General features: G+C 41.9%; 2 protein-coding genes across 2 annotated transcripts in view; one reads left to right on the forward strand and one right to left on the reverse strand.

The window, feature by feature from the left end:
* The window catches only part of WRNIP1 (WRN helicase interacting protein 1), a 28,161-nt gene extending 12,834 nt beyond the window's left edge, over positions 1-15,327 (reverse strand). Inside the window, exons 1-3 of the mRNA XM_065832496.2 lie at positions 14,718-15,327; positions 5,117-5,308; positions 3,929-4,173 (exon numbers count right to left, since the gene is read on the reverse strand). Of these exons, the coding sequence (XP_065688568.1) occupies positions 3,929-4,173; positions 5,117-5,308; positions 14,718-15,251 (971 nt within the window). The 5' untranslated portion in view covers positions 15,252-15,327. The remainder of the gene's footprint in view (positions 1-3,928; positions 4,174-5,116; positions 5,309-14,717) is intronic.
* Positions 3,889-25,842, forward strand: part of MYLK4 (myosin light chain kinase family member 4) — an 80,760-nt gene continuing 58,806 nt past the window's right edge. The window contains exons 1-2 of the mRNA XM_071804531.1: positions 3,889-4,235; positions 20,093-20,351. Coding sequence (XP_071660632.1) covers positions 4,180-4,235; positions 20,093-20,351 — 315 coding nt within the window. The 5' untranslated portion in view covers positions 3,889-4,179. The remainder of the gene's footprint in view (positions 4,236-20,092; positions 20,352-25,842) is intronic.

The raw sequence follows: 25,842 nt of genomic DNA on the forward strand, positions 1-25,842 counted from the left end.
TAACTTAACTAGACAGGAGCCCAATTTCAAAATCAGGATGACAATTATTTCAATACCTTGGTTTCCAAAAGACTCATACTGTATTTTACATTTTTAAACCCATTCTGTCTTCAGAAGCTTAAGCGCCCTACACTCTCCCACTTTACCTGATTCCTGGCACACCCTACAACTGCAAGGCGGAATAACTCCCATGCCTTCTGGCCTCTTCCAAAGCTCCTGATCCCTTTGCAGATGGGTAATCTCATATTTTTTTTCACTCTCCAAAATTAACACTGAGCACCCACTGGATGCCAGTACTCAATGTTGGTACCTTGTAACTGATGCTACTTGGAGACAAAAACATAAACAAGCCAGAAGGGACACCCCAGGATCCATTACTCACTGAGCTCAAGCTGATATACTAGCTTAAGGAATGGAAAACTACCACTACAGGATAATAAATCCTTCTTCCAATTCCTTCTTATCTCCCTACCCTCAAGACAGTTTGTGCCAAGAACCAACACAAAACCTATGATGAATTACCCATAAAACCTGTACAACACCGCAGCCATTTGATCCAATGACAAGAGGGTGTAAGCAATATCAGCGAGTAAATATAAGGAAGTCCAAGCAATGAGAACCTTTATGATGAAAGATTTTTAAATATCTGAGCAGAATGCGAGTTGAAGAACCCATTGCTTCTTTCACATATAAATCAGTATTTTCTTAACTTTCTCAGTGTCAATTATTCTCACTACATCCACTCCTTGACAGATTGCAACACTTTTTCAGGAAAACACAGTTCTTCATCTGAAATACTGCACTATGACATGCCGTGCTTACTGCTTTACAGCGTTGTCTTTGAATGTTGCCTCTCATCCCCGCAACTGTCTTTCCTGCAAAGAAATTGGATGGATGTTCCAAAAGGGAATAATTTTCAAAAAGGTATCAAACGCTGAACACCCAAAGGAAGCCCATCTTCAACATTGTGTTTTACAAACCAGTGAACTGAAAACCTGTCAGGACTTGTAATACAGCCACTAACAAATTGAACTGCCTGAGGTCTGGGTTTGCCAACAGGAAACTGGGGATGCTTTCATTTCTCTCAGCTGTGAGCCTCCTGTGCTGTCTAACTTCAAACACATTAATCCACCATCCAGTTTACTGTCCAACTTCAATTAGAGATACCACTCTGAGGACAGAACTTGCATGATAAAAATAAAAAGCCAAGAAAAGAAGAATTTGATTTCCTCCATCACTGACACAGTGCAAGTGTAGTGTATCAGTGTACACCTGGAATAGTTTGTGCTATTACTGAGACACTGTGAATTGCAGAAAGCACAAGCAAATTTTCAGCAATATAAAGTGTCTTTAACATTGACATCTCCTTACTTTTCTTCTTCACAAGTATCTTTCTTCCTTTCATATTCCTCCATCTTTCAGCTTAATCTACTGCAGGCTTTAAGAGGCACAATTTGATGACAGGAAAGTTGATGGAAATATAACACAAAGCACATCTTATCTTAAATAAATCCAGTAACTAATAGGAAAACTGTCAAGGAGGCTTTATGAGCATGATGACATAACAAAGAAAGATACTAAAGTACATAACATCTCCTGTTAGTTCTATTTCAGCTTTACAGCAAGAAAAGGCCACAGTGGGATGAAAGGGAAGCCAGATGATCTAACCTTATCAGAAACCTGCAGAAATGGTGGAAGCAAGATAAGAAAAGCCACCAAGAAAATTAAAGGAAACAGATTTGAGTAGACCACACTTTCCTTTTGATAACTGCTGCATATGCACAGAGTGCAGAGACAACAAAACCAATTGAATCACTCAGTGATGGCTGCATTCTCACTGGGCACAAAAGATGCCTGTACAGACTGAGGAAGATTTACCCTCACCTTATTCCTCAAGGTAATAAGAGAAACCACAAAGAATCATCCTCTTCTTCAAAATCTCATTTAGGTCAGCTACGGTGCCAGACAAGTGATGTGATACCAAGACAATCTGATAAATTGAGGGCAAACTGCACATGCAGGACTTCATACTACACTTCATGTTTGGGAAGGGAGGCTCACGTGGGGAATGAAATCCAATAGTCGACGTACGTATTTCTAGATCTCTGCAGCATTTTCAAAGTGGGCATGCCCCACGTTTGGTGACATGGTGCCTTACAGCTCCTTTTCCAACTCTGGAGCAAAGATAAGCACAGTGAATGACCTATTCAACTGTAATTGGTGACTTTGATTTATTCCTCAGGACAACATGAAGGCTGTTATTTGCCTGCATCTAACGACAGCCCTGTTTCATAGAGGCAGGGAGGTGAAGAGGTAAAAGATGAACCACAGCTGTTCCTGCAGGGTGGTAGGTGGAGAGAAAATGAACAAGCAGAAATGGTATGGACAGAGAACGAAGAAGAAGGAATTAACAAGGAGACCAAAACCAGAACCACAGTAAAGGACAGGATGGCTTATAAACAGACAAACGCATCAGCAACAGTATGTATCATCTACAGACCAGAACCAGATAGTGGCAGAAAAGACAAGAAAGACTGCAAACAACGCTTCTAAATTCTGAACCGTGTTTTGATGCTTAACTTCTTGGTTCCCATGTTAGCCATTGGAGTGGGGTCCTCTCTCTCCATGGACAGATTTCTGAAACTGTGCTAGTCTGACAGTCTGCCTGCCAGACTTCCTTCAGTTTGATGAAGCACCACACCGGGCTGTTTAAATCATCCACAGCTAACGGAAGGTTACAGATATGGAGAGTCTTGTGAAACCCAAACCCAAACAACTGCAGCTGAAACTATGCCTTGTACTTTAATCCTGCACAGAAACGAAAGTCTCTGAACCCCAGTCAGGGTGTAGTCACAACCACAGCTGTGCCACTACATTAAGGCTGACATGCAGTACTGCCCGCTCTTCTAAAATTCACATTACTACAAATTCACGTTACTACAAATGAGTAAAGCATGAGGCATGGTACCCTAAAAATAAAAAGGGAATAGCTTTCCTCCCCTGCTCTGACCTTAGTGTTCAGGTTAGCAATTCCTAGTGCTTACATTCTGTGATAAAGCTGAAGGACAAAGAGGATTCCCTCTCATGTATTTTATATGGAATACCTGGCCAATTACCACTATGTCAAAACACTGTAGATTGTGAGAAGTGTAGACAAGCACCGACAGGAAGGAAGTGTAATAACTTGTGTGAAACTAGCACAGTACCAAGCCTTATTTGCCAGCTAGCCCTTTCAGAAGGCAAATAACATCCCTTATGGACAAATCTGGACTTTGTTTTCTTCCAAAACTCTCCCAAATGTTTCACATGACTTTAGCTGGCTTGGACAACAAGGAACAGAGCGAAACAAAGACTCTTAAAACAATCTATTAAGACCTCACGGCAAGAGATCCCTCTCCCCACAGCATACGATAAAATATACCATAGCACTTATCCTGCAACTAAAGATCCTCCCTGATCTTATTAAAAAAAAAAAAACCAACAACAACAAACTTCAGTCAGGCACTTCTGAATTAATTTAAGAAGAGATGCCCCATACACCACTTAATAGTAATGTGATGCTTTTACAACCAGTAGCAAGAAGTAACACACATTAGGACATGACAGAGCCCCAGTTGCAGGCTTCCACAGCAAATCCTCAGCAGCAGGATGGATTTAAATATCCTGGGAGGGTGAGTCAGGAGCTACAGATCCAAGTATAAAACTCTTTCCTAATCCAGACAGCGAGATTATGTTTTGGATGGAGAGAGCCAGTGCTTTGAATTCTTTCTCTCTTGTCACCCCCTGCCCCTGCCATATGCTGCCACTTCTTTTCTTTACTATCAGAAGTGGCTAGGGTTTCTCTTCCCACCCCTTAATTCTCTCCCTGGCAGGCAGTCAATTCCTCAGGCTGTGTGCGTTAACACCCTGCAGCCCATAAAGTACTCACTGTGAGCTCCCGCTGCTGCTGCCAGTCGCAGAGCTGCTGTGCTGGTCACCCTGGCCCAAAACCTGGACCCCTAGGGACCTGACGGCCCGCATCAGAATCGCCTCCATCGCTTCAACCGAGAGCTTCTCCAGGACGATCACCCTGCACCGGCTCAGAAGAGCAGCGTTGACTTGGAAGGAAGGGTTTTCTGTGGTCGCTCCTATCAGAGTCACCGTCCCGCATTCAACGTGAGGAAGGAAAGTGTCCTGAGGATGGGAGGGAAGCAGAAAAAGTTGATCTCAATTAATGACAGCCTGAAACATTCCATGTGAGTAGGCTACATTTTTCATGTCTTGTGAGTCTTTGGGTTCCCTGTTGATATGACGAATAACCTCACTGACAGGGCAGCTCATCTGCTTAACTATCTAAATGATTTAATTGCACACACAGAGCACGTTATTGGCTGTTCACCTTAATAACTTATGTTTGCAATGAGAATGGCCCTACCGGTTCACAAGAAACAGCGTCAAAAGTCTGCATATTTTTATTTTATGTGACTTTGGTTTATTGCTTGGCAAACATAGGATGTAATGACATTTCCTTGTGAAACATAACAAATAGTGAGGCTACTCCTAAAAGCTCTTTGAACCAATCTTTAGGGCTACAGTTCTCTACACAAGATGGCTCAGAAATCTATAGAAAGATTGGAGTATGGTTTTATATAGGACCTGCAATCTGTGGTCTGGTTTGCTTTTTTTTTTTAGTGGTACTATGGTCTCTTTTCTTGCAAAGAAGAGGGGAAAACAAGAAACCAAACAAACACTCTAGGTACATCTACAAATCACACCTTTTTAAAGGTAATGCAGAACGCTACTGCTGTGGAGGGGGTGGAAATGAAGATCTGTATGGCATACATTACTAACATGACTTTGCAGAAATTAAATTTCAGAAATATGTCATATGAAGGCCAGCACATAAGTTAACTACAAGTACAGCACAGTTTTTATTTATAACTTCGAATCACAATAATCAAACATTGATTAGAAGTTAGTTATGGAATTTAATTTTTATGTTTCTCCCTAATTCATCTACTAAAAGCATTAACATTAAAATCAAAAGCCCAAAGTAAGCTATCCTTTTAAGGCAAAGCAGGAAATTTGACAGAAGTGACGACAAAGGCTTTTTCCAAAAGGTGGTGTAGTGTAATACCTGCTGAGATTTATTGAAACGATGGATCTCGTCAATAAAGAGGATGGTTTTTCTCTTGAAGAGTCTTTTTTCATTCTGGGCTTGACTGATGACATCTCGAACATCATTAGTCTTGGCACTTGTGGCTGACAGTGTCACAAACCTTGTGCCATTCTTTTTGCTGCTGTTGGCTATGATATGTGCCAGTGTAGTCTGAAACAGCAATAGGAAAAAATTTGTAAAAATTGTTTTGGACACAGAAAATACTTATTAAAAGGAAATATGCAAAGAACAATGCTATATGTTCTGGACATAGGGACAGTGTTGACAGTTTATAGAGTAAGGTATTTTAGTTCATGCTATTTTAGCACATAGTAGACTTGAAAACTTCCTGCTAGAGGTAGCTGTCAATTCCACCACTGCATTTCGAATGCCTGCACTTTCACGAATCAAACCTCTCCAGTCGCAAAACTGAAAAGGCCAGCAATGACAGCTGTCTCCTCTACCACAGAAGAAACACTCTTCACCAAATATATTTGTGTCACAGAAGACGTGCTGGCTGCAATTTGCTGTGCAGTTATTTTGGAGCATATGTTAATGGATAAAGAGCTGGACTACCCTGAGAAACCTGCAACCACATTTAAGAAATAAAAACTTACAATGTTGTTAATTAAAGCCTTTACTATTTCCACTGCACATAAAAATGAAATTGATCAGAAAGCAGTTCTCTACAAAAGCAATAGAATGTTAGCACTGAAAAAATATATGTATACTTAAGAAAATGTAACTCTTTAAATCTAAACAGTCAACAGTAATCAAATGCTGGCCCAGGGAAGTAAAAGACAGTTAACTGGACAAACTGTCGTTTTACTGAGCAGCTGTTTGTTTTGTTTTGCTTTGTTTTTCCTTATAGACAACTCCTTTAAAGCAGAATATGTTTATAGGGAATTTCCCTTAGCCTAGCAAAGCACAGAAGCAAGCTCCGGTACTACCTCCCAGAGAGATTCACTACACCTGAACACACCACAGGCATAATTTTCGGATCTTCCTTGACAACACTTAGTAAAGGCAGCCTTATCTGCACGTCCCAAGCAGAGCATGTATCTGTTTGAAAGCACTGCTAGAAAAAAACAGGTGATTGCTCATTAAAGAATGAGCTCAAGGAGACTGAAGACAGGAAAGCCTCAGCAGATGAGGAGTGAGACAGGTGCCGACAAAACCGCTTCAGAAGATGTTCCAAGCGCTGAGGTTAAAGCAGCAGGTGCTGCCAACCTGATCCTCTCGCAGGGAGGCTCCAGAAGCAACCATCTACCACGCAGCTACCAGTGAGGTTGGCAGGACCTCATTCACCACCCTAACAGCACTGCTCTGCCTCTTTAATGGATCTCCTCGTCCCTGAAATGGCAACCTGCCCAAGATGGGAAAGGGGAGGATGTATCACTATTTATTCTTGTTTTATGTTTAGTAAGGGCTTCCTGATTGTCCTCAGAAGAGGTGTCATTTCACGTCCTGATACAAGACTCGCATCCCATGTTAGATCCTCTCTCACCCACGGAGCTCAAAGCACCTGCCCCTGCCGCTCCCCTCCCTGTTTTGCTGGAGAAGACAAGACTGGAAAGACATGCTGGAAAGTGCTTGCAGCAAAGCCTACAGATATCAGGAAGATCTAGGAAAAAGAATAAAAGTGAAACTATCTTTGAAACTAAGCTAACAAAATAAAAACAAAGTTGGTGTTTCCTTACAAAAGGCCCTTCCTTCAGAATGTACTTTCAGAGGATGCATCCATGCCTTGAATAATCACTGAAAGCATGGAAACCCCTAATACATCAAATCTGAGGATGAAAAAGCAAAAATTTAACTCTTCCTTCTCTGAAAGTGGGAGAGGGATGAAGCAGGTGAGGGGGAGGGAATCAAGTAGCTACTGTTGTATCTCCATTTGAACTGGTAGCTCATATTTTATCCTGGTCCTTGTTCACCAGGTCACAGATAGTTTTGTTGTTTAAACAAACAGCAAGGAATTGTTTTTAAATGCATGCACAGTCATCCATATTTCTACTCCTAATTCAGGAAAAAAATTACAAAGATATTTGTTTGAAAGTTACTATTAGAACCTACTTGAGAACTGCTGCACAGCTTTCAGCCAGCATGCATCTTTCCCTCCCTGCCAACTTCTGGATCAAGAAAGGTTGTAATAAGAATAACATATATGGCCTTTCGAAAGCAATGCTGAACATGGACAGGCATGTTCATGGCCTCTTCCCTCTGTTCTGCACAATCAATCATTCGGCAAGTCAAACTGCCCATCACATGCAAGTCAAACTTTCCTCATTTGTCTGAAAGCTTATTATTTCCCAAGAGCTCAATATTTTTTCTGCTGCCTTTTCTCCTACCATGCCAAGCAAAAGTCAGTAACATGCTACACTCTTTTCTCCCTCTTTGTTACTATCAGGTTACAACCTAAGGAACATATAACCCAGTGGAGACTTAACGTAAGCAGGGCAGGCTGAGTATGAAGGCACTAGCACAGAAGAACTGCAACTGGTGCGCTAAACCTCCGGCTTCTCTGACTAAATTCAGGTGCAATGTATTTGAAAGACAAGAAGAAAATTAGAAATCCAATATGGAATGAGGCAGAAGAATACATACTGAATATCCTTCATCATCTGAAATTAATTTTGAAGTAGATGTGATTCTTACACTAGAAAAAAAAGTATTTTAAAATAGTAACACTGATTTTGCAATTTAATATGAATGAAGACATCTGTATCAGAACCAGCATAACAAGCAGGAAGAGGAAATTTAAGCAAGTACATAGTCTGCTTCTTTCATTAGATAGATGTTTCTCCTTTATATCATGTTTTTTCCATATGAGGAGGAGCAGAAGTATTGTTTTCCGTAAATTAAGCAGTATTTATAGCAATGAGGATAGGAGTGATCCTGTAAATTAACCTTCTGCTAACTTCACTAAAAACTACACCTTCCAAAGCCTGCAGTGCAATATCCTTGCCCCTTTCAGAAATGATTCTCAATTCTCTTCTGTTATTCCACCAAACTGTCCAAACTCACACCTACCATCTCAAGTTTTATGCTGAAAATTGCAAGACCTTATTGATTGACCTGTTTAGACAGGCTAAAGAAGTGCCATCGTAAAGAGCCATTTTGAAACATATCCTCCAAGGAGCTAATGAACCATTACTCACTGATGAATAATACTTTCAACTTGAGCCTGTGGTCACTGATTTCCAGATCCATTGCACACAAAACAAACACTAAATGACTGAAACGCTCCTCCACTGTCCTGAAAATTTCTTCATGTCAGCCCAAATGAGAATATATTTTCCCAAAGGCTGCAGCCGAGATTTAAAAAAACCTCACCAACCAAACAAAAAAAATAGCCTAGCAAGCCCACTTCCAGCAACTACGCTACCAGTTCTTCAAGGTTTTGATATGAGTTATGGATGAAATAAAAGTAGCCCACAAAGTGTGCTTGGCTCCACACACCTCTCACTGTCAGAGCAGATAAGTCAATCAGATTTGCTCTTTTGGTTAGTTGGATGTTTGTACTAGGAGACAAGAATTATCTGTATGTCCACAAGTCTCCTTGACTGGGCAACCCTCTTTGAGTGTAACCTGTTGCCCTGTTCTCTGCGCTGCCACCAGTCATTGCAACCTCACACCCAAGGCTGGAAGAAAACAGTAAAAAGCAAGTACAAATTAAGACTGTCCTAGTTCAATGACTAACATTACTCACTCAGAAGCAATGTGGTCTTTTCATTTTTGCATCTCCTTACCAGGCCATTAAACTACACCCACTGCACTAGCTCACCAAAGTCCCTTCCAGGAATAAAGAGTGGTAATGCCTAGCTATCTTCAGAACGTAGAACTGAAAAAAATGGGAAGAGATTAGCATATGTGGTCAGATCATAGTCACAAAGACTCTAGTCAAGAAGTTGACTGTAAAAACTAAGGTCATTCCTAGCTCAGTCTTGTGGAAGAAGAGGTAGACCTCATTTAGGGATCTGTCTATGGTTGCCTGTTCACAGTGACTTTCCTTACTGATTCTTAAAACACATAAATTCATCAAAACAGCCATTGTAGATGTCAATCACAGAAAATCCATGGTCTCTCAGTTTACATCTACACTGTGTTCAGCAGTCATATAAGAGAGCTCCTGCAAGGGGTACAGAACAGCTCACAGCCATTCTGTTCCAGCCTCCGAGTCATTTTCACTTCTCACAGCCTTTTCATGAGGAGGTGATATTCATACTACACCTTACAGAACCACACTGGTACAAGAGCTTTTCTTGCACCTGGATGGGCCCTTCCAACAAGTCTGAAAGGTTGTATGGTCTGCTAGGCCATGTTTAGGCGACCCAAGCAGATCTGGCACACATCTACACTAGAGTATAGACTGCAGCACAGCATGGATTATTCCTGAGCAGGGATAATCTAGTTAGCATCTAGGCTTCCCCACCAAGTGACTTTGCTGGCTTGTTCCAGAGCAAACCACAGTGTAAATTATGTTTGTGGCAGGGATGGCAAAAGACTGACAGCTTAGTGCAAAACAAGAGCCCAACAGACTAACTACACCAATAGACTTGTAGTGTCCAAACAATGTTATCAGAGCTCTGACCTGGCATCCTGCTTTTTTTTTCTGCTGACCTCTGGCTATGACTTTCCATGTATTTTTTCTTCTTCCTTTATTATGGCCAGGATTTCCATATCTTTGCTTACATGGTGTTGCCACCAACAGCCTCTCCTCACCCTCAGCTCTCCCTGTGATGGCAGCAGGGCCATACTGTGGTTGACAAGCAGTCAGGAAAGGCCACACTGCTTCGCTGTCCTGAATGAGACACCAGTAGTGCCAGCATGCTTGGGTGTCAGCCAGAGGTGCAGTTCCCTGGGACACAGCTTAAAAAGCTGGGGTTTGTCCTACCCAACAGTGGTGAGCTGACCCCAAGCTACCACACTGCATCACAGGAGACGAACCAGGCTGTGTCTAAAGGAAACTGGCAGGATAACAGATGAACATGGCCCAGGGACACTGTCTGTAGAGATAAATGCAATCAAAAGTGGCAGCAGCTGGCATTTATATAAGGGCAGATGCTATTCTTACCCATCTTGTTTGGTTCCTCACACCCCAAATAGTCCCCTGTGAGACTACTGGAGGAGTAAGACGTCACGGAACAACGGCCACAGCATGTGGTTTACAGCACTTCCAGAATCCAAGTCCGACCAAACATAAACAGAGGCAAGGTCATTGCATAATGTTTACTGAAATGGAGCTGTGCCTCCGTTTGCTGCATTTAGATTTGTCTCCTCATATACACCTGCATTACAAATACAATTGTATTTTCTTGTCCAGTTTTCTTCTTCCTAGAGAGCTACCTTAAGTTATTCCTGATTTAGGCTGGTATAAGCAAAACCGAGCACACTACATTCAAAGACTTAGAATCACAGAACCATAGAATGTTCTGATTTGGAAGGGACCCACACGAATCACTGAGTCCAACTCCTGTCCCTGCATAGGACAACCCCAAAATTCACACCATGTGTCTGAGGGTGTTGTCCAATCGCTTCTTGAACACTGTCAGGCTTGAGGTCATGACTACCTCACTGGGGAGCCTGTTCTAGTGCCCCAAGCAGTATGAATAAGAGAAGATGAAATACACTCAAGTAATCAAATAGCCATTTAGTTAATCACTTGAATTAGCAAAACAGAAAAAGCTGGAGGGAAGAGATCATAAATATGGAGGGAGCAAAATATGTAAGTTGGGCTTGCTGTTGGTGTTTCACTGTGTCATAGAGCAAAGTCTCGAATAAAAACATAGGAAAGAAATACAAGGAGTCCTAGAAATAAAACATAAACTTAGTGGAGATTTGACAGAAACTTCAAAGACCACTTACTGGGGGTTTTTAATGTTTTGTACTCATATCAACACAGTATATTTTATCTTAGCACTAGATTGCAGATATGGACCCCAGAAAATCACACATCGATGTCCTTTGTCTTTTGTAGGGAGCAGGTTCCAGATGCTGCCTACTCTGTTCTTGTTAAACAGCAAACTTAATAGAGAATGTTTACCATATTTAAATACAGAACATTCAGGTTTATAAGGCTTAAATTATATCTGTGGCAGCAAAATTATTCAGTGCTCAAGTTACGCTGTGACCCTCCACTAACTCTTTACTAAAATTGGTGCCTCATGGCAGACGAGCAAAAATCTAAATCCCTGCATTAAGGTGTCAGAAATCACAGTACAACTTACTTGGATTACACGAGGATTCATACAGGCTTTTAAAAATTTGCATAGTCAGGATGAACAAGCTAACTGTTTCTAAGTTAATAACCATGGCATCTCTTCGAGGTAGTGTTTCTTCTTCTAGCCTGTGTCTGGTCAGCTTCTTAAAAACATGTTCTTGTAAAGGTAAAAACAGAGTCAAAGCCTTTTCACCCAGAGCATCATGGCTTCCTAAGAAACTAGGATGACAGAAGTACAAAGATCATGCAATACAGGTGTAATACAGATGGAAACTCAAAAGAAAATACAGCAGATGTACACTGATTTTGTTTTTAAGTTTTGATTGTGCTTCTTTGAATAGTCAAGTGCAGCTGAGGCTGAAATCAACTCGGGCAGAGCAGTACAAAGCACATGTATTTTTACTCAGCTACCTAGCTTTACCACTTTCATGATAAAAATTCTCCAGAAGTACTCTTGACGTACAATATGAAATACCACATTTATAGCAGCTGAATGACCAAGATTATTCTTTTCTTGCTTAGAGAAAGTCTGTTGAGCTACTAAGTCCAGACTGATAAATAATATGTAAATTAATTTGCAATTCGGCTCCAAGGATTAATTCCATCTCCAGGTTTTTTTTGTTTGGTTGTTTTTTTCACTTAGTCCAGCTCTATCCTTTTCAAAAGAAGTAGTGGTTAGTGTTGTATTTGGCTGTAGAAATGGAAGAAAGCATAGGTGATCTGCAACAACCAGATTCCAAGGGCAGCAGGAGTGTGAAGAGGTTTAAGGAGTCTACTACCATCTTACACAGCACTTCCGAATTTAGACCAACATATCTAGTTATACTGCTATTTTAGCACCTACCCTCTAATGTAAGGCTAGTTGCTTATGGGCAGAACTTAGCGCATGGGCTTGTTACACTTGAAGCTACAGAACACACAATTGTTTCTTAATATTTTTCTCACTGAAAAAGACTGCACTTAACAGAAAAAGCTTTTGATTATTAGTCCAACCAGTCTGAAGGCAGTGAGATTACTTACTTCTCCTTCACAAGATCTTTCAAGTTGCAAACACTATGTTACGTGATTCTTCAGATAAAAAGAGAAATAGGCTTCATCTGTCCGATCTTCACCTGTTTCAGGCTACTTCTTAATGAAATGTTTACTTAGACTTATTACACATGTACAGCCCAAATAGTAAGTGAATGAGGCAGGCAACCACAGACTACTGTTTCCATCCTTAGGGGAACTATTTTGCCTTGCACATTAAATATGTAAGGACAGGAATCGAATTAAAAAATTTCCAAGTAAAGGATGGAACTTCCAGTCATTTACCTGAGACAGACAACACCATACAAGAAGGCCTGAGATGAAACCATACTCTAGCACCACCCTAGAGATACTGATAAGCATAGGTGAAGGGAAAAGGTCAGCTTTTTGCAGTAGGAATTTCTGGTTCAGCCAGGAATGGATGGTCCATCAAGAGCTAGCTGACAGCAAGTAGCCTCAAAACTATTTGTTCAGAATGAGTAACGCAGAAAGGAGATAAGCTACCCAACAGCTTAAGTACTTGAAGAGAGAAAATGTAACAGATGGAACCGTTCCTTGACAGGGCAAAAGGCACAGTCTTGAAGCAAAGCAAGCTCAATGACTGATGAGCAGCCTTACTAAATACAACTCTGCGTAAGGCATATAGGTGAGGAAGACAGGTCGTGAGAGAGTGAAAGCATGAAATGGATCACCCGTTATTCAAAGACAGTCTTAGTACCACAGGAGGTTCCCAAAGAAGACCTGAAACACAAGCGTAAGCTGTCACAGGCTCATGAAAAAACATTTCCACAGCCAAAAAAGGTGGGTTCATTAGACCACATCCCAAAGGTCACTGAATTCAGTTCTGTATTGTCTGAATTCTGTTCAGAGTGTATGTGGCCTTTGCTTTCTTACCACTGTATTTCTGACAGCAATTTTTTCTAAGGAAAAAGAGCTTCAAGAAAGAACAAGCAGACACTGTTGACACAGATCACATGAAAGGCAAAGTAGGAATAAATACAGAAGCAGGTGCCTGAATATGTTATTCAATAAGCTAGATTCCTGTTTATTAAAGAGTTCAATTTCACTTCTCTCTCTGGCCACCTTACTTCTGTCAATCCACCTTCCCTTTTTAGAAACAGCCCTTATTTACCTCATCGCCTCAGATCTCTTTTTGAATTACCTTGCTATTTTAAAGAAAGTGGCAATTATTTAGGTTCACCAGCTGCTTCTTTTCAGGTGTATGTTATCTAGCCTAAGCAACCTGCTGCATCATTACTAATAGCATTCATCTATGAATTATTCTTATACCTGCTCCTTATTAACTGTGATTAACTGGCATAATTATTCAAATATCATACATAGAAAGTTTTTCTTTATCTTCGAAGAAGTATGCTGAGAAGAACAAGCTGCCACTCTGTCCTTAGCTTTTCTGCTAGCATTAATCAATTGGTCATTATTTTCCCTATCCCAGATTTCCCATACATACTGTCACACATAATCAAGACAACTATCTAATATTCAAAACTTAGTGATGTATTCACATTAGACTAACAGAGATACCTATATATTCCGCCTGCTTGGCTTCACCCCTCCACAAATCTGGAACACAGAGAAAAAGGGCAAAATGAAGGTGAGATCTTTCAGTGCTTGCTCTTGCAATGTCTTTTGGGATTCAACACCGTCAGCTCCCAGTATCTTCAAAGAGGCAGAACAAGACTGCAGAGCAGCCAGATCCTTCAGAGACTGATTAGTTTCGGAGGGTTTGCATACGAGTGGATGAGTGCCTGGCCACAGTGTCAGCTCCCTTCAACACCTGAGCTGCATTCTCAAGGGTCAGAATTTATGAGCTAAAGCAAACCCTACACTAGCAATCTGCCTGTATTTCACCTTGTTTCCTAGACGTTTTTACCGATTCTGTTTTGTTGCTGGTTTTAAGCCTTTCAGCTTCTGTGTTTTAATTAAAGGATCTGGAGTTTAACCAATCTAAATTATGTGAAATCAACTAGAATGTAAGTAACAAGTGCAAGCTGCAGCGAGCAGGGTTGGTGGTGATGAGCCACTTCTATTTTATTCAGGAGGAAAGTTGTGGTTTTCGTAATCCAAGCAAAAACTTACAGGCATCGGCCAACATAAAGATATTAGAGAAGGAATGAAGAAGGCAGGAAAAAAAGAGTGCGCTCAGAAAAATAAACCTTGAAGTTCATCAGCCTCGAAAGCTGCATGGAACAGAGGGCCTGCCCATCCAGGCCGAGCTGCACGGTGCGAACCTGTGCCTGGCCGCGAATCGCCGCCCGGCGGGCCCGGGGCAGAGCGGGAGCAGCGGCGGCGGGGCCCGGCGGCGCCACTCACCTTCCCGCAGCCCGGCGGCCCCCAGAGGATGAGGGACGGGATTTCGTGTGACTCCAGCAGCGACCGCAGCAGGGTCTGCGCTCCCAGCACCCGCTCCTGACCCACGTAATCCCCCAGCGTGTCCGGTCGCAGCCGCTCCGCCAGCGGCTTCCCGCCCAGCTTCTCCTCCAGGCTGGCCCGGCGCAGCGCCGCCTCGCTGCCCGCTGCTGAGACTCCATCCTCCGGCTTCACGGCGGCCTCCTCCCGCCCCGCCCCGCTCCTCCTGCCGGCGGTTCCCGGGCTCTGCCCGCCGCCGCGGCCCTTGTGGAAGAGGGAGAAGACGGGGGTTGCGGCGGCCGGGCGGGCCTCCTCCGGCTCCCCCTGCGCCTGGCTCCCCGGCGGGGCGGCGGCGAGACGCGGCCGCTTGCAGGGGGGCGACGAGTCCGGCTCGGCCTCGCCCTCCGCGGCCTGCAAGCACCGGTCCAGGTGCGAGTTGATGTCCGCGCCCGGCAGCTCCCGTAGGCACACGGGGCACTGCACCAGCGGCTCCTCCATCGGCTCCCGCCGCGGACGGCCCCGTGAAGCGACCGGCTGCTGCGGCAGGAAGCGAGGCCGCCGGCCCTTGGCGCTCGCAGCCTTTCGGGAGTTGTAGTCCGCCCGGCCCCGCTCCCCGCCCCGAGCCCAGGGCATCGCGGGGCAGATTCCTCAAAGGCAGCGGCTGATCCGCTCTTAGTTGTATCTGTAACCCGTGCTACCGTTTTTCTACCTTGACATAAGATGTTGAAAAATCTATTTGGGGTGCCCCATCCCTGGAAACATCCAAGACCAGGCTGGATGAGGCTCTGAGCAACCTGATCTAGTTGAAGATGTCCCTGCTCATGGCAGGGGAGTTGGACTATATGAGCTTTGGAGGTCCCTTCCAACCCAAACCATTCTGTGTTTCTACGTGCAGTATCTCTGTGGTCTCTCATTCCAGAACAGTGCGGAGTTGTCACCGCTGGCTTTGTGGTGTGCAGGTGCTGCCTCAGTGGGGTTGTGCAGCCTGGCTTGGGGAAGGGGTGGGAGAAGAGCAAGGCCACACCAGCCTTGTTCTAATGTCCTGAAGCACTATGGAGCTACTTTGAGGTCATGCTGATCAATATTGTTAAAGTGTGTGTATTTGGGGGTCCACCTGGTCTTTCATTGAAATGTGTGAAAAGGACCTAGGAGTCCTGGTGGACAGCAGGATGACCATGAGCCAGCACTGTGCCCTTGTGGCCAGGAAGGCCAATGGCATCCTGGAGTGTACTAGAAGTGGAGTGGTTGTAGGTCCAGAGGGGTCCTCCTTCCCCTCTACTCTGCCCTGGTGAGATCACATCTGGAATATTGTGTCCAGTTCTGGGCCCCTCAGTTCAAGAAGGACAGGGAACTGCTGGAGAGAGTCCAGCGCAGGGCAACGAAGATGATGAAGGGAGTGGAGCATCTTCCTTATGAGGAAAGGCTGAGGGAGCTGAGTCTCTTTAGCTTGGAGAAGAGTAGACTGAAGGGTGACCTCATGAATGTTTATAAATATATAAAGGGTGAGTGCCATGAGGATGGAGCCAGGCTCTTCTTGGTGACAACCAACGGTAGGACAAGGGGTAATGGGTTCAAACTGGAACACAAGAGGTTCCACTTAAAATTCAGAAGAAGCTTCTTCTCAGTGAGGGTAACAGGACACTGGAACAGGCTGCCCATGGGGGTTGTGGAGTCTCCTTCTCTGGAGACATTCAAAACCCGCCTGGACACATTCCTGTGTAGCCTCATCTAGGTGTTCCTGCTCCAGCAGGGGATTGGACTAGATGATCTTTCGAAGTCCCTTCCAATCCCTAACATTCTGTGATTCTGTGATTCATTCTCAGTTGAAGAGCTGCCAATAATTTTTTTTTTTTTTTGACAAAGAAAAACATCTCTTGTATTATGCAGAATGCAGGGCAGGTTGTATTTGAAAGAAAAACATGGTAAGTGGTACTGTTTGCATCCTAATTTACCACCTGAACTTGACCCACTCATAATTCTTTCCACATTACATCTTGTTTTCTTTCTTGAATTGTATATTTAGGTTTAATTATATACTGTTACGTAATCATTCCCAGCTTGTAAAATTCAGGTCAGTCTAATGTCAAGATGTACTGAGAGGTAAACAAGTCTCGCTACTGGCTAATGGTACCTGTCCCCAGGCTTAGATTTTGAAAATGACTGGTTTGCAAAAGGCCAATGGGTCAGAAATGAAGATTTTTATTTGAACTGAAGATGGAGACCAAAGGACTAAGTTTCGAGAGAAGTGCTTTATGGCCTGTCATGCAAACCTAATTATGGCTGAAGAGGTTACCATCTAAAAACAGATGATAAAAGAAAAAGGGTTTTTTGTGGGTTCTTTTTGGCTGATACCTCGTTGCCTGCCCATTTCTATTTCTGACCAGTTTTATAAACGTTTACTGTATTGTTTATATTTGTACTATGTAATTTTTTTTTTGTACTCTATTGTTTAAATTGTTATTGTGAAAATGTATTTATTTTCTGTGTTTGGGCAGTAAAACCAGTAGGACTGTAGATATATAACCCCTGTGCATACAGCTAGGCTAGTTTCTGTGTTTTTATGATGTGTGTGATTTCTGAGAGTGTAAGTGAAGATGTGGTTCATGAAGGAAGCTATTTTACTTGAAGTGAAAGATTGGCTTGCTGAAGGTGACCCAGAAGAAAGCGTCTTCCAGGCCAAAGTTGGGGAATGTCAATGATGGGGGGGAGGTTTTCGTGATCCTTTGGGGGAAATTGAGCTCAACACCCACTTGAACTTTTTCTTCCTTTCCTTTCCTTTCCTTTCCTTTCCTTTCCTTTCCTTTCCTTTCCTTTCCTTTCCTTTCCTTTCCTTTCCTTTCCTTTCCTTTCCTTTCCTTTCCTTTCCTTTCCTTTCCTTTCCTTTCCTTCCCCTTTCCTTCCCCTTTCCTTCCCCTTTCCTTCCCCTTTCCTTCCCCTTTCCTTCCCCTTTCCTTTTTCCTTTCCTTCCCCTTTCCTTTTTCCTTTCCTTTTTCCTTTCCTTTTTCCTTTCCTTTTTCCTTTCCTTTTTCCTTTCCTTTTTCCTTTCCTTTTTCTTTTCTCTTTTCCTTTTAGTAAGGTGGAAGGCCATAGCCTCCTATTGCTCAGTGGCACATGACTGGGTGGGATTGCTTCTCTGGGACTGTGAAGGGGGCACTTGCAAACAAATCTCACTGTGTGCTCTTCAGAAACTTTCTGTTGTTTAGCTGTGGATATATCCCCTTGTTTCGGGGATATATTAAGGTCATAATGGGGGAGAGGGCAATCACATTCGGACTCAGTCCTTGTCTCTGCTTGGTAACAGAGCCCAGTAATACCTTTGGGTATCCTGTTAATATTTTCCCAGATAACTGACCCATTTGTCAGCTTGAAGGAACAACATGTCCTTTCAGTAGGACATGTCATTCTCGTTAGATGGATGGCCGCATTTGGTGATCATAACCTAGAGGATGATGTGCTCTTTGAAGAGCTATGGCGAACCTGAATCATCTTTCCCTGGATGCAGATATGTCAGGCCAGAAGTAGTCTTCACAGCCAGGTTGCTCTAAAATGCTGTGGGATTTGAGTTGCTGGAGACATGGAGGGAGCAGAGGGCATTACCTGCTTGTTTTTCTGACAGCTTTGGAGTATGTTGCATCACCTCTTGGTGTGGAGCAGATCAAAGGATATGTAGATAATGGCTTGAAGGTTGTGGTATGTCGACTGCAATTGTCAGTGTGTTTATGAAAACTCAAAAACCCTGCTCTTGAGAAAAAGGGGAAGAAAATCTCATAAAGTGCCCTTTTGCCTGAAGGGGATGAAAAAGGATGTCAGAGACAAGCACACTAGTGATAGAGGCTAGAAGGAGCAGACTCGGGATTTTTACATACTGGGTGCACAACTTCTTTGGATGATGAATGTCTTGGGAATCCCATGCTGGTGTCCCTGCATCTCACATATTAACAGCACGCTCTAGGGCTGTAATACCATGGTAGCAGGAAGCTCTCTGGAAGGCAGATTTGCAAGCTGCATGCTTGCACTGTCCTTTGCTGTCCATCATCTATAAATGTCACCACTGGCAAGCCACCTCCTGTGTCACACATGATAGCATATGGCATCTTTCTCATCTGGGAAGGGTTTGGAAGGCTAGCCACGGGCAGTGCAGTTAGTTAGTCAATGTAGGTATACATCTAATCTGTTGCATGTGCAGATATGGGGTCAAAACACAATGAGGAACATTTTCTCTTGGAAGCTGTTCAAGTAAAAATAACTAGTTTAATTGGGTCTCTGGTTGTATAGTGAGAGCTGTTCTTCTGTGCTGCTCATGACCATAAGGTTGTATATACATTCGTAATTACACCATATAGTTTATGGTATTTATGCAAGTTAAAATGAAAACCATGAGCTGTGTGATGAGATTGACCAGATTCAGGTTTCTAGAGTGAAAGCATTAGCACTATGCTTTTGTAGCCAGGTTTCCAGTACAGTGAAGGAAGGGTTGCAATAATAACAATGAAAATGTTTTTGTCCTCTGTTTCCTGGGTCTACATAGATTTGCTAAGTGAAATTTTAGAGTAGTTTCTCTTACTCTTTTAAAATCAATGTGCAAAAAGACACCTTTTCTAAGTGTAACCAAGTGATTACTTGGAAAGGAGAACCCACCACCTTGCTGTGAAATAAAAGCCCTTCTGTAGAGAATTAATCTAAACTAACAGCTTGACTTGCAATAGCTTTCCAGCCAATCCTGCCATTAGACAAGCCTCAATGATCCTACATCGCACAAGTACTAGGCACATAGTGAGGGCCTACAGTGGGAAGGAACTCAGCTGAGGACTTAGCTCTTCTGCAGCCTTCAACATAAGGCTCAAAATCACCACCATTTTGGCAATTACCTATTTCTGCAGTATAGGATAGTGGAAAGAGAAGACTATGTTCAGGCCCAAAACACTTTGTTTAATATCTGAAATCTTAATGGACTTTCTGACAGAGTCCTCACCTGTCAGCTCTCTGGAACTACAACAGAGAGAAGGAGAACACATTGAGCAACAGGGAACCACTGAAGTGTTTAAAAACTGGGGAGTAACCCATAAGCAAGGTCTGCAAGCAACAGCAATAAGTTTTGATTTGATAGAGCTAAATATTTTCTGTGAACAAATTGAATTACATTGGTCTTGTAGCCTGCTAGAATTATTTGGTGTTGAATGTAGATGAGTAGGTAGAACGACATCTCTGAACAGCTAGTGCTGTATTTGTGTATTGGTTCAGAAAGTATGAGAGTTGTAACATAAAATATTGCAACAATGTCAGTTTTCTAAAATGCATGAATGACACTGATGTTTCTTATTTGTCTTTCCTTTTTATAGCCAAGAAGGTGGAGAAATCAGAAGCTATGAGTGTTCCCTGGTTTATGAATCTAAGGTGGAGAGGAAAACAGAGAGTAAATTAACTGGGCATAGTATGAAGCTAATTAAGATTAACAGGCTGGAAGAGATCAATACACGGCAAAACAGCAACAGACTGGAAAAAACAGCATTTTTTCAGAACATGGAAAAAGTGGAAAGAACTAGAAGCTTTCAGGAAGAAAAATTCAGTGAATCAGATCCTGAAAGAGAAGATGAAAAGGTAACTAACTGCATAATTAGTTTTCTCTTTCCAAAGAACTCTCCCTTTCTTCTTTCAGCTAGTTAAAGAGTTTACTATGGTGTTTCCCAGTAGAGCTGAATTTTTCATTACCATTTGTGAAAATGTATTGCAGCTGTGAGAGACTGGTCAGCATATTTTAATCTTTTGGATTCACAGAGGCAAGCATATGTGTTTTTATTTTGGGGTTCATTTACAGCTGGACTTCTATTCAGAAGTTGTAAAGAAGTTGTGTGCTTCCGCAGCTATTCAGAATCAGAAAATAAATATGGATTTTGTTGGATTTGTGTTTCAAAAGCATTTGTCCTATCTAACAGCTTTGGAGTTAGTGGGGACTGAATGAATCCCAGTGGAAGAGCAGATTTCCCAGAGGAACCAAGGCAGCGTTGTCCTTTGCTCCCCGTTAAGACTGGGGGAGCAGGACATGGTTACATGCTGCGTGCTGTGCTTGCAGGGCTGAGTGTCATCCATCCTAGCTCTGTGCTGCACCTGTCTCCTCTAAGAATGGTGCTGGACATCACAGTATGGGGTCTCTGTCAGGAAAATGACCCTGTGATCAGCCAAAATGTGTTTAGAAATAGCAACACTTTTCCTTGTGATCTTCTTATTCTTCTTCTATGGGAGAGTTCGGAGGAACCAGTATTTTTATTGAGACATCATTTAGAAAAGAACTATGAAACTGTGCTTGCAATAGGGCAATAAGAAATTAATTTTACACACTAGTTTGTGATAAGACTTGAAAAATTTGTTCTGTGGCTCTTTGTGTACTGATTGTGCTGATATGGTAGAGCAGTTTTCAAGTATTCTGAATATGTTTTCATTCATATGATACCCCAGAGCACTGATGAAAAGTAAATGTCATGATGATTGTATTTGTGTTCACAATTCAAGAAGCTGAATTTTTGATATTTCTTAATCTGCTGGGTCACCTTCATACAAAATTATTGCAGTCTTCAGTAAGCTGCTACAATATTTACATTGTAGGGCAGAAAATGATCTATATATTAAAAAAAGAAAAACAAACAAAGCATGTCTCAGATGTGGTCTGTGTTTATTTTAGAGGATTTCATTTAGTGTTACAGAGAAAATGAGAATTAAAAGAATAAAGCGAGTGGTTTGGACTTGAGGGATAGTATCTCTTTTAAGAATGGTTTCTTCCTGTATGAAAATCACAATTTGCACAGGCAAGAAAATTCCTGTTGTTGCCATTTAGCTCTTCCTTTAGTGTTGTCCCTTTAGGGTCAAGAAAAAGGCTATGTGAGCTGCTTTGCTGATGTTAATGTATCTTAGTTGATGACAAATTTCAGATAGTAGCTGAGGTACGGGGATGTTCCCCCACTTTTTGCTGAGAAAATGCTTGATGCTTGCTTCTTCAATCTAATGCTTGGAACCGGCTCTTTGTTAGGAGTGCTGTAAGAGAAGGCAGGGAGTGTTTGGAGGTGTGGTAGGGCAGAAAGGAATACATTTAGAAGATGAACAGCTGGTGGCTAGTTGCAAGCTGGAGAAATAGCTCTCTATTCCCATTTTAGCTCATCAGTCTCCTGGGGACAAGACTTCAAAGGTGAAAGGCAGTCCAACTGAACTCTGGTAATATACCTCACTAGAGTGAGGTTTCCAGATACATAAACATTAGTTGTATTTCTCCTAAGCTTTTACAAGCTTATAAGTTAATTGGAAAGCTTAACTCTCGCACTTTTTTTTTTTTTAAAGAATTTCTCACTGGGATAGAGAATTGGGCCCTGGCTATGCTTTTAATGTTGATTAAAGGAAAACAAAGACCTTCCTTTGAAAGGTCTTAGCTTGGTCTGCTTGCCTGATGAACAGTTTTATTATACTGATCATGAAAGGAAGGAAGAAGACTGTGCTGGCAGGAAATACAGTAAACTTTGCTCAGATATATGCATTTACATGTGTATGCTTGTGGGCATATGTACGTAATTTCTGTGGGTGAAGTCCTGCTCACTTTGAAAGCGGTGGTGAAACATCTATTTGCTTCAATGGGAGTGAGTTACAACTCAAGAGACCGTCTAGAAGAGAGTGGTGAAAGTGTGTACTTGCTGGAAAACATAATGCTGTCTGAAACTGATTGATTAGAATTAGAGAAGAAAATTATCCCCTTCCTCAAAACAGCTATTTTTTTAGATATATTTTTTAATAAAATAAACAAACACAATTTTTATCTTTCAGTGCAGTATTTTCTTGTAAAAACTAAAACCTAATAATAATAATAATAAATACTTTTAGGGCCATTAAAGTACTACTATGGAAAGCAAACCCAGCAATTGCTGACCATCAATTATGAATAATGACTTTACAGTGCAGTGTACGTCCTTGGGGCTGTGAACAAGCTGTGGTGTTGCAGTCCTCTAGATGGCACTCTCTGCCACACCAGCTCTCCACCTGGACCGTTTGCTTTTGGGGAGGATGGCTCAAAATAACTCATGGCAGAACTGCCCTCTACCTGTTTTACATGTGTTTTATGCAGAATGTCCTCTTGCCACCTTGATTTGTACCATTGGCAGCCCGTATCTTTGTATCTTGGCTAAGTTCTGTATTCAGGAATGAAGTTTTGCTTCAGGTTATACATTAACAAGTGAAAGACATTTTGTTTTATAAAAGCAGGTTTCGTGCGTGAGAACCAGATTAAAAACAAGCATAAATACCCAGGTCTGTCCTTGACCCATTGCACTGAACAGCCACACCAAGGGTTGTGCTGGTCCAAGGCATGGGGTGGCACAGGGTAGGAGCAAGCAGCTGCGAGCAGGTAAAGCCACCTCTTTTGACAATAGCACCAGCTTATGCAAAAGTAAATTGATTGAGAAACTACTGCACAATTTACCCACCAGCATTATCTCCCAGTGAGCTTCAGGTTCCTCACCTAGACTGCTTCTGATGGCCCAGCCAAAGCTGCACACCATTGTTCAGTGGACTAGTCAAAGATGCGTGTGAGAACGTAATTCAAACTGTTTAATTTTGAATAACGATCTGAAATTAGGGCACTAACTCCCTCACCCCAATGACTGTTGAGTTTTAAATACTGTAAAATTATCCTCTTAAGGGTCAGGGACTTGTTTTTAGACCCTGGCTCCGTGATTCAGATGTGTGCAACTTGATTCTTTTTCATTAGTAATGTTCAGAACAACAGAAGCTCCTAGGCTCACGTTTACCAAGTTAATAACAAAAGTAACCCACCCACATCGGATAATTATTACATGACTGCTTTTTCAGGAGAGTGATATTAAATAAACATTCAACAAAAGCTAAATCTAGTCCTAAGCTAAGCTTCAAAGCTTTCTGAACTCTGGCAGACCACCCAGGGAAAGAGATTTGAAATTCAGGGTCTTTCAGCAAGCGTAATGCTACTTTTAAAGTTCTTGCACAGCTACGACTGCAGTTCCTGCGGTTGTCTTATCAATTTGCATCTACATTGCCTTGACTTACCATCCATCTCTTTTGCTTATTTGCGATGTGGTGCTAGTACATTCATTTGAGCAATATCCTGTGACAGTAGAGATACTCCACGTGTGTGTACATGAGCAAGCTTTCCCTTGGAGGTGTGAGCATTGCGAAGGACCTTTATCTAGATCTCGGACACAGCTGAACTAGTATGAGTGATGCATTACTTGCTGTCTACTGCGTGGTGGTGACTGATTGTTTGCAAACTTACAGTCTACTGCAAAATGGAAAGAAAAGGCATTAGTGAAACTCATTGATTTAAATGTTTCTTTTACTATCATTTTACCTTACATTTGCAGAATTGTATTGTCGTCATTTACTGCAGTTCAGTTCGTATGCTGAGATGTATTTAATTAGTTATACCAGAGTCTTATGTGCCAGAATAGAATTTCTCCCATTCTTAGTAAACAAAAATGTGAATCCTAACATTTGGTAAAAAATGTGGCTTTGTCATTTGCAACTTACTGTTGTATAAGCAATAACCTCTAACAGCTCTATTGCCCTTGCTGTCCTCCTTGAAAGAATGGAAGTGGCAAGAAGCAGAGCTGCTCTTTCCTTACTTCCATATTTCAGACCTTCTTAGTCCTGGTCTTTTAAGGAAACAATAACTTAATTAGTATTAAACGTCAGACTAGCTGGTTTTATTTGAATAGATAGTTGCTATGCCAGTTCATTTTAAAGTTCTGGAGACATTTGGAGTACTTTCAGTTCAGTACAGGTGTTTGTTTTCTTTTTTTATTTTTTTCCTCCAATACAATTTTCCTTGCAAAAGTATCGTTTTGATAATATTCCAAAAACAGTTTAAGGACTAACTTTTAAATCTTTAGTCCAGCTGGAACTGTTGGATATACTGAATATTTGGTGTTCAGCTAAGCTAGGCCTTGGGATGGCTAATTGTCCTCTAATTCCTTGTCTCCAGTCAGAATGTCATCAGCCTTGTCTCCTTTGAGCCTTTTTTCTCCCTCTTGACCATGACCACAGTTTCTCTAGCAGTTACTGTCTTTGCAGCCTCTGTGTTGGAAACAACTGTGGTGGTAACGATACCTTTGCAAGTTCTTTCTTCCAGGCAAGGCTAGAGTCATGGCAGTATTTCGAACATGGAACAAAATGATCACTGTTGCATAATTAGCCCAAAATAACTTTTCTCTGCCCTTGAACGATGTTCAAAATATTGATCTAAATATTTTGACCGAAACCTGTTTCTTATTTTACAATTTTAATCAAGGACTCTTTAGCAAAATCCTGCAAGGGATTATGTACATTTGCAGTGAGACTTCTTAACTGATGAAGAAGAGATCAAAACCTTCAAGGCTTGCTTCAGCCTTGAAATCAACACACCCTGTCTAAAGCTTGGCTCAGTATGATCAAAAAAGTGGAAGTGGACTTCAGTCAAGTTTGGGCCTGTTTTTTTTTACCAACCTCCTTTTCATTTCAGCTTGCTTGTAATGCTGTCATCAGGCATCATGTTGCCAATCTCAGCCTGGCACAGCTTTGCAGAACATCCTTTCTGCAGTGCACTCTTCAGGTCCCAAGTTCGTGACATTCTATGTGGCAACGTGTGCAATTCCATGATTTCAGGCAGCTTTGTTTTACTTAATGCTCCCAATTTCTGTACTTGTGAGAGTGTATATCTGTCCTTCTCAGAAAGAAAGAGAGGAGTATCAAGGTTTCCCAACTGAAAAAACCCACAACTAAACCCTCCCCAATATAACAACTACATAATAATGCAAAACGTGACTTGAGAATGCTCTGAAGTCTCAGAAGCCAGAAGATGTCTAAGGAAAGGACAAGGGTCATTATAACTTATAAATCTCTTGACAGTTGTCAAGTGATGTCATAATTTCAGTTTGATTTCTGAAGTTTTAGTACTTGACATTTCCGCTGCTCACATTTCTTCACAGCCAGAGGTAGTGTTTAAAATTCTTTATTTATTCACCTCTGATCAGATAAATACACAAGCAGAGGGGAAATAACACTGTTTCATCTTACTGCTTCATATTCTACAATGTCTGTTAGT

Source organism: Patagioenas fasciata, chromosome 2, assembly GCF_037038585.1.
Source record: "Patagioenas fasciata isolate bPatFas1 chromosome 2, bPatFas1.hap1, whole genome shotgun sequence".
NCBI classification, from domain to species: domain Eukaryota; kingdom Metazoa; phylum Chordata; class Aves; order Columbiformes; family Columbidae; genus Patagioenas; species Patagioenas fasciata.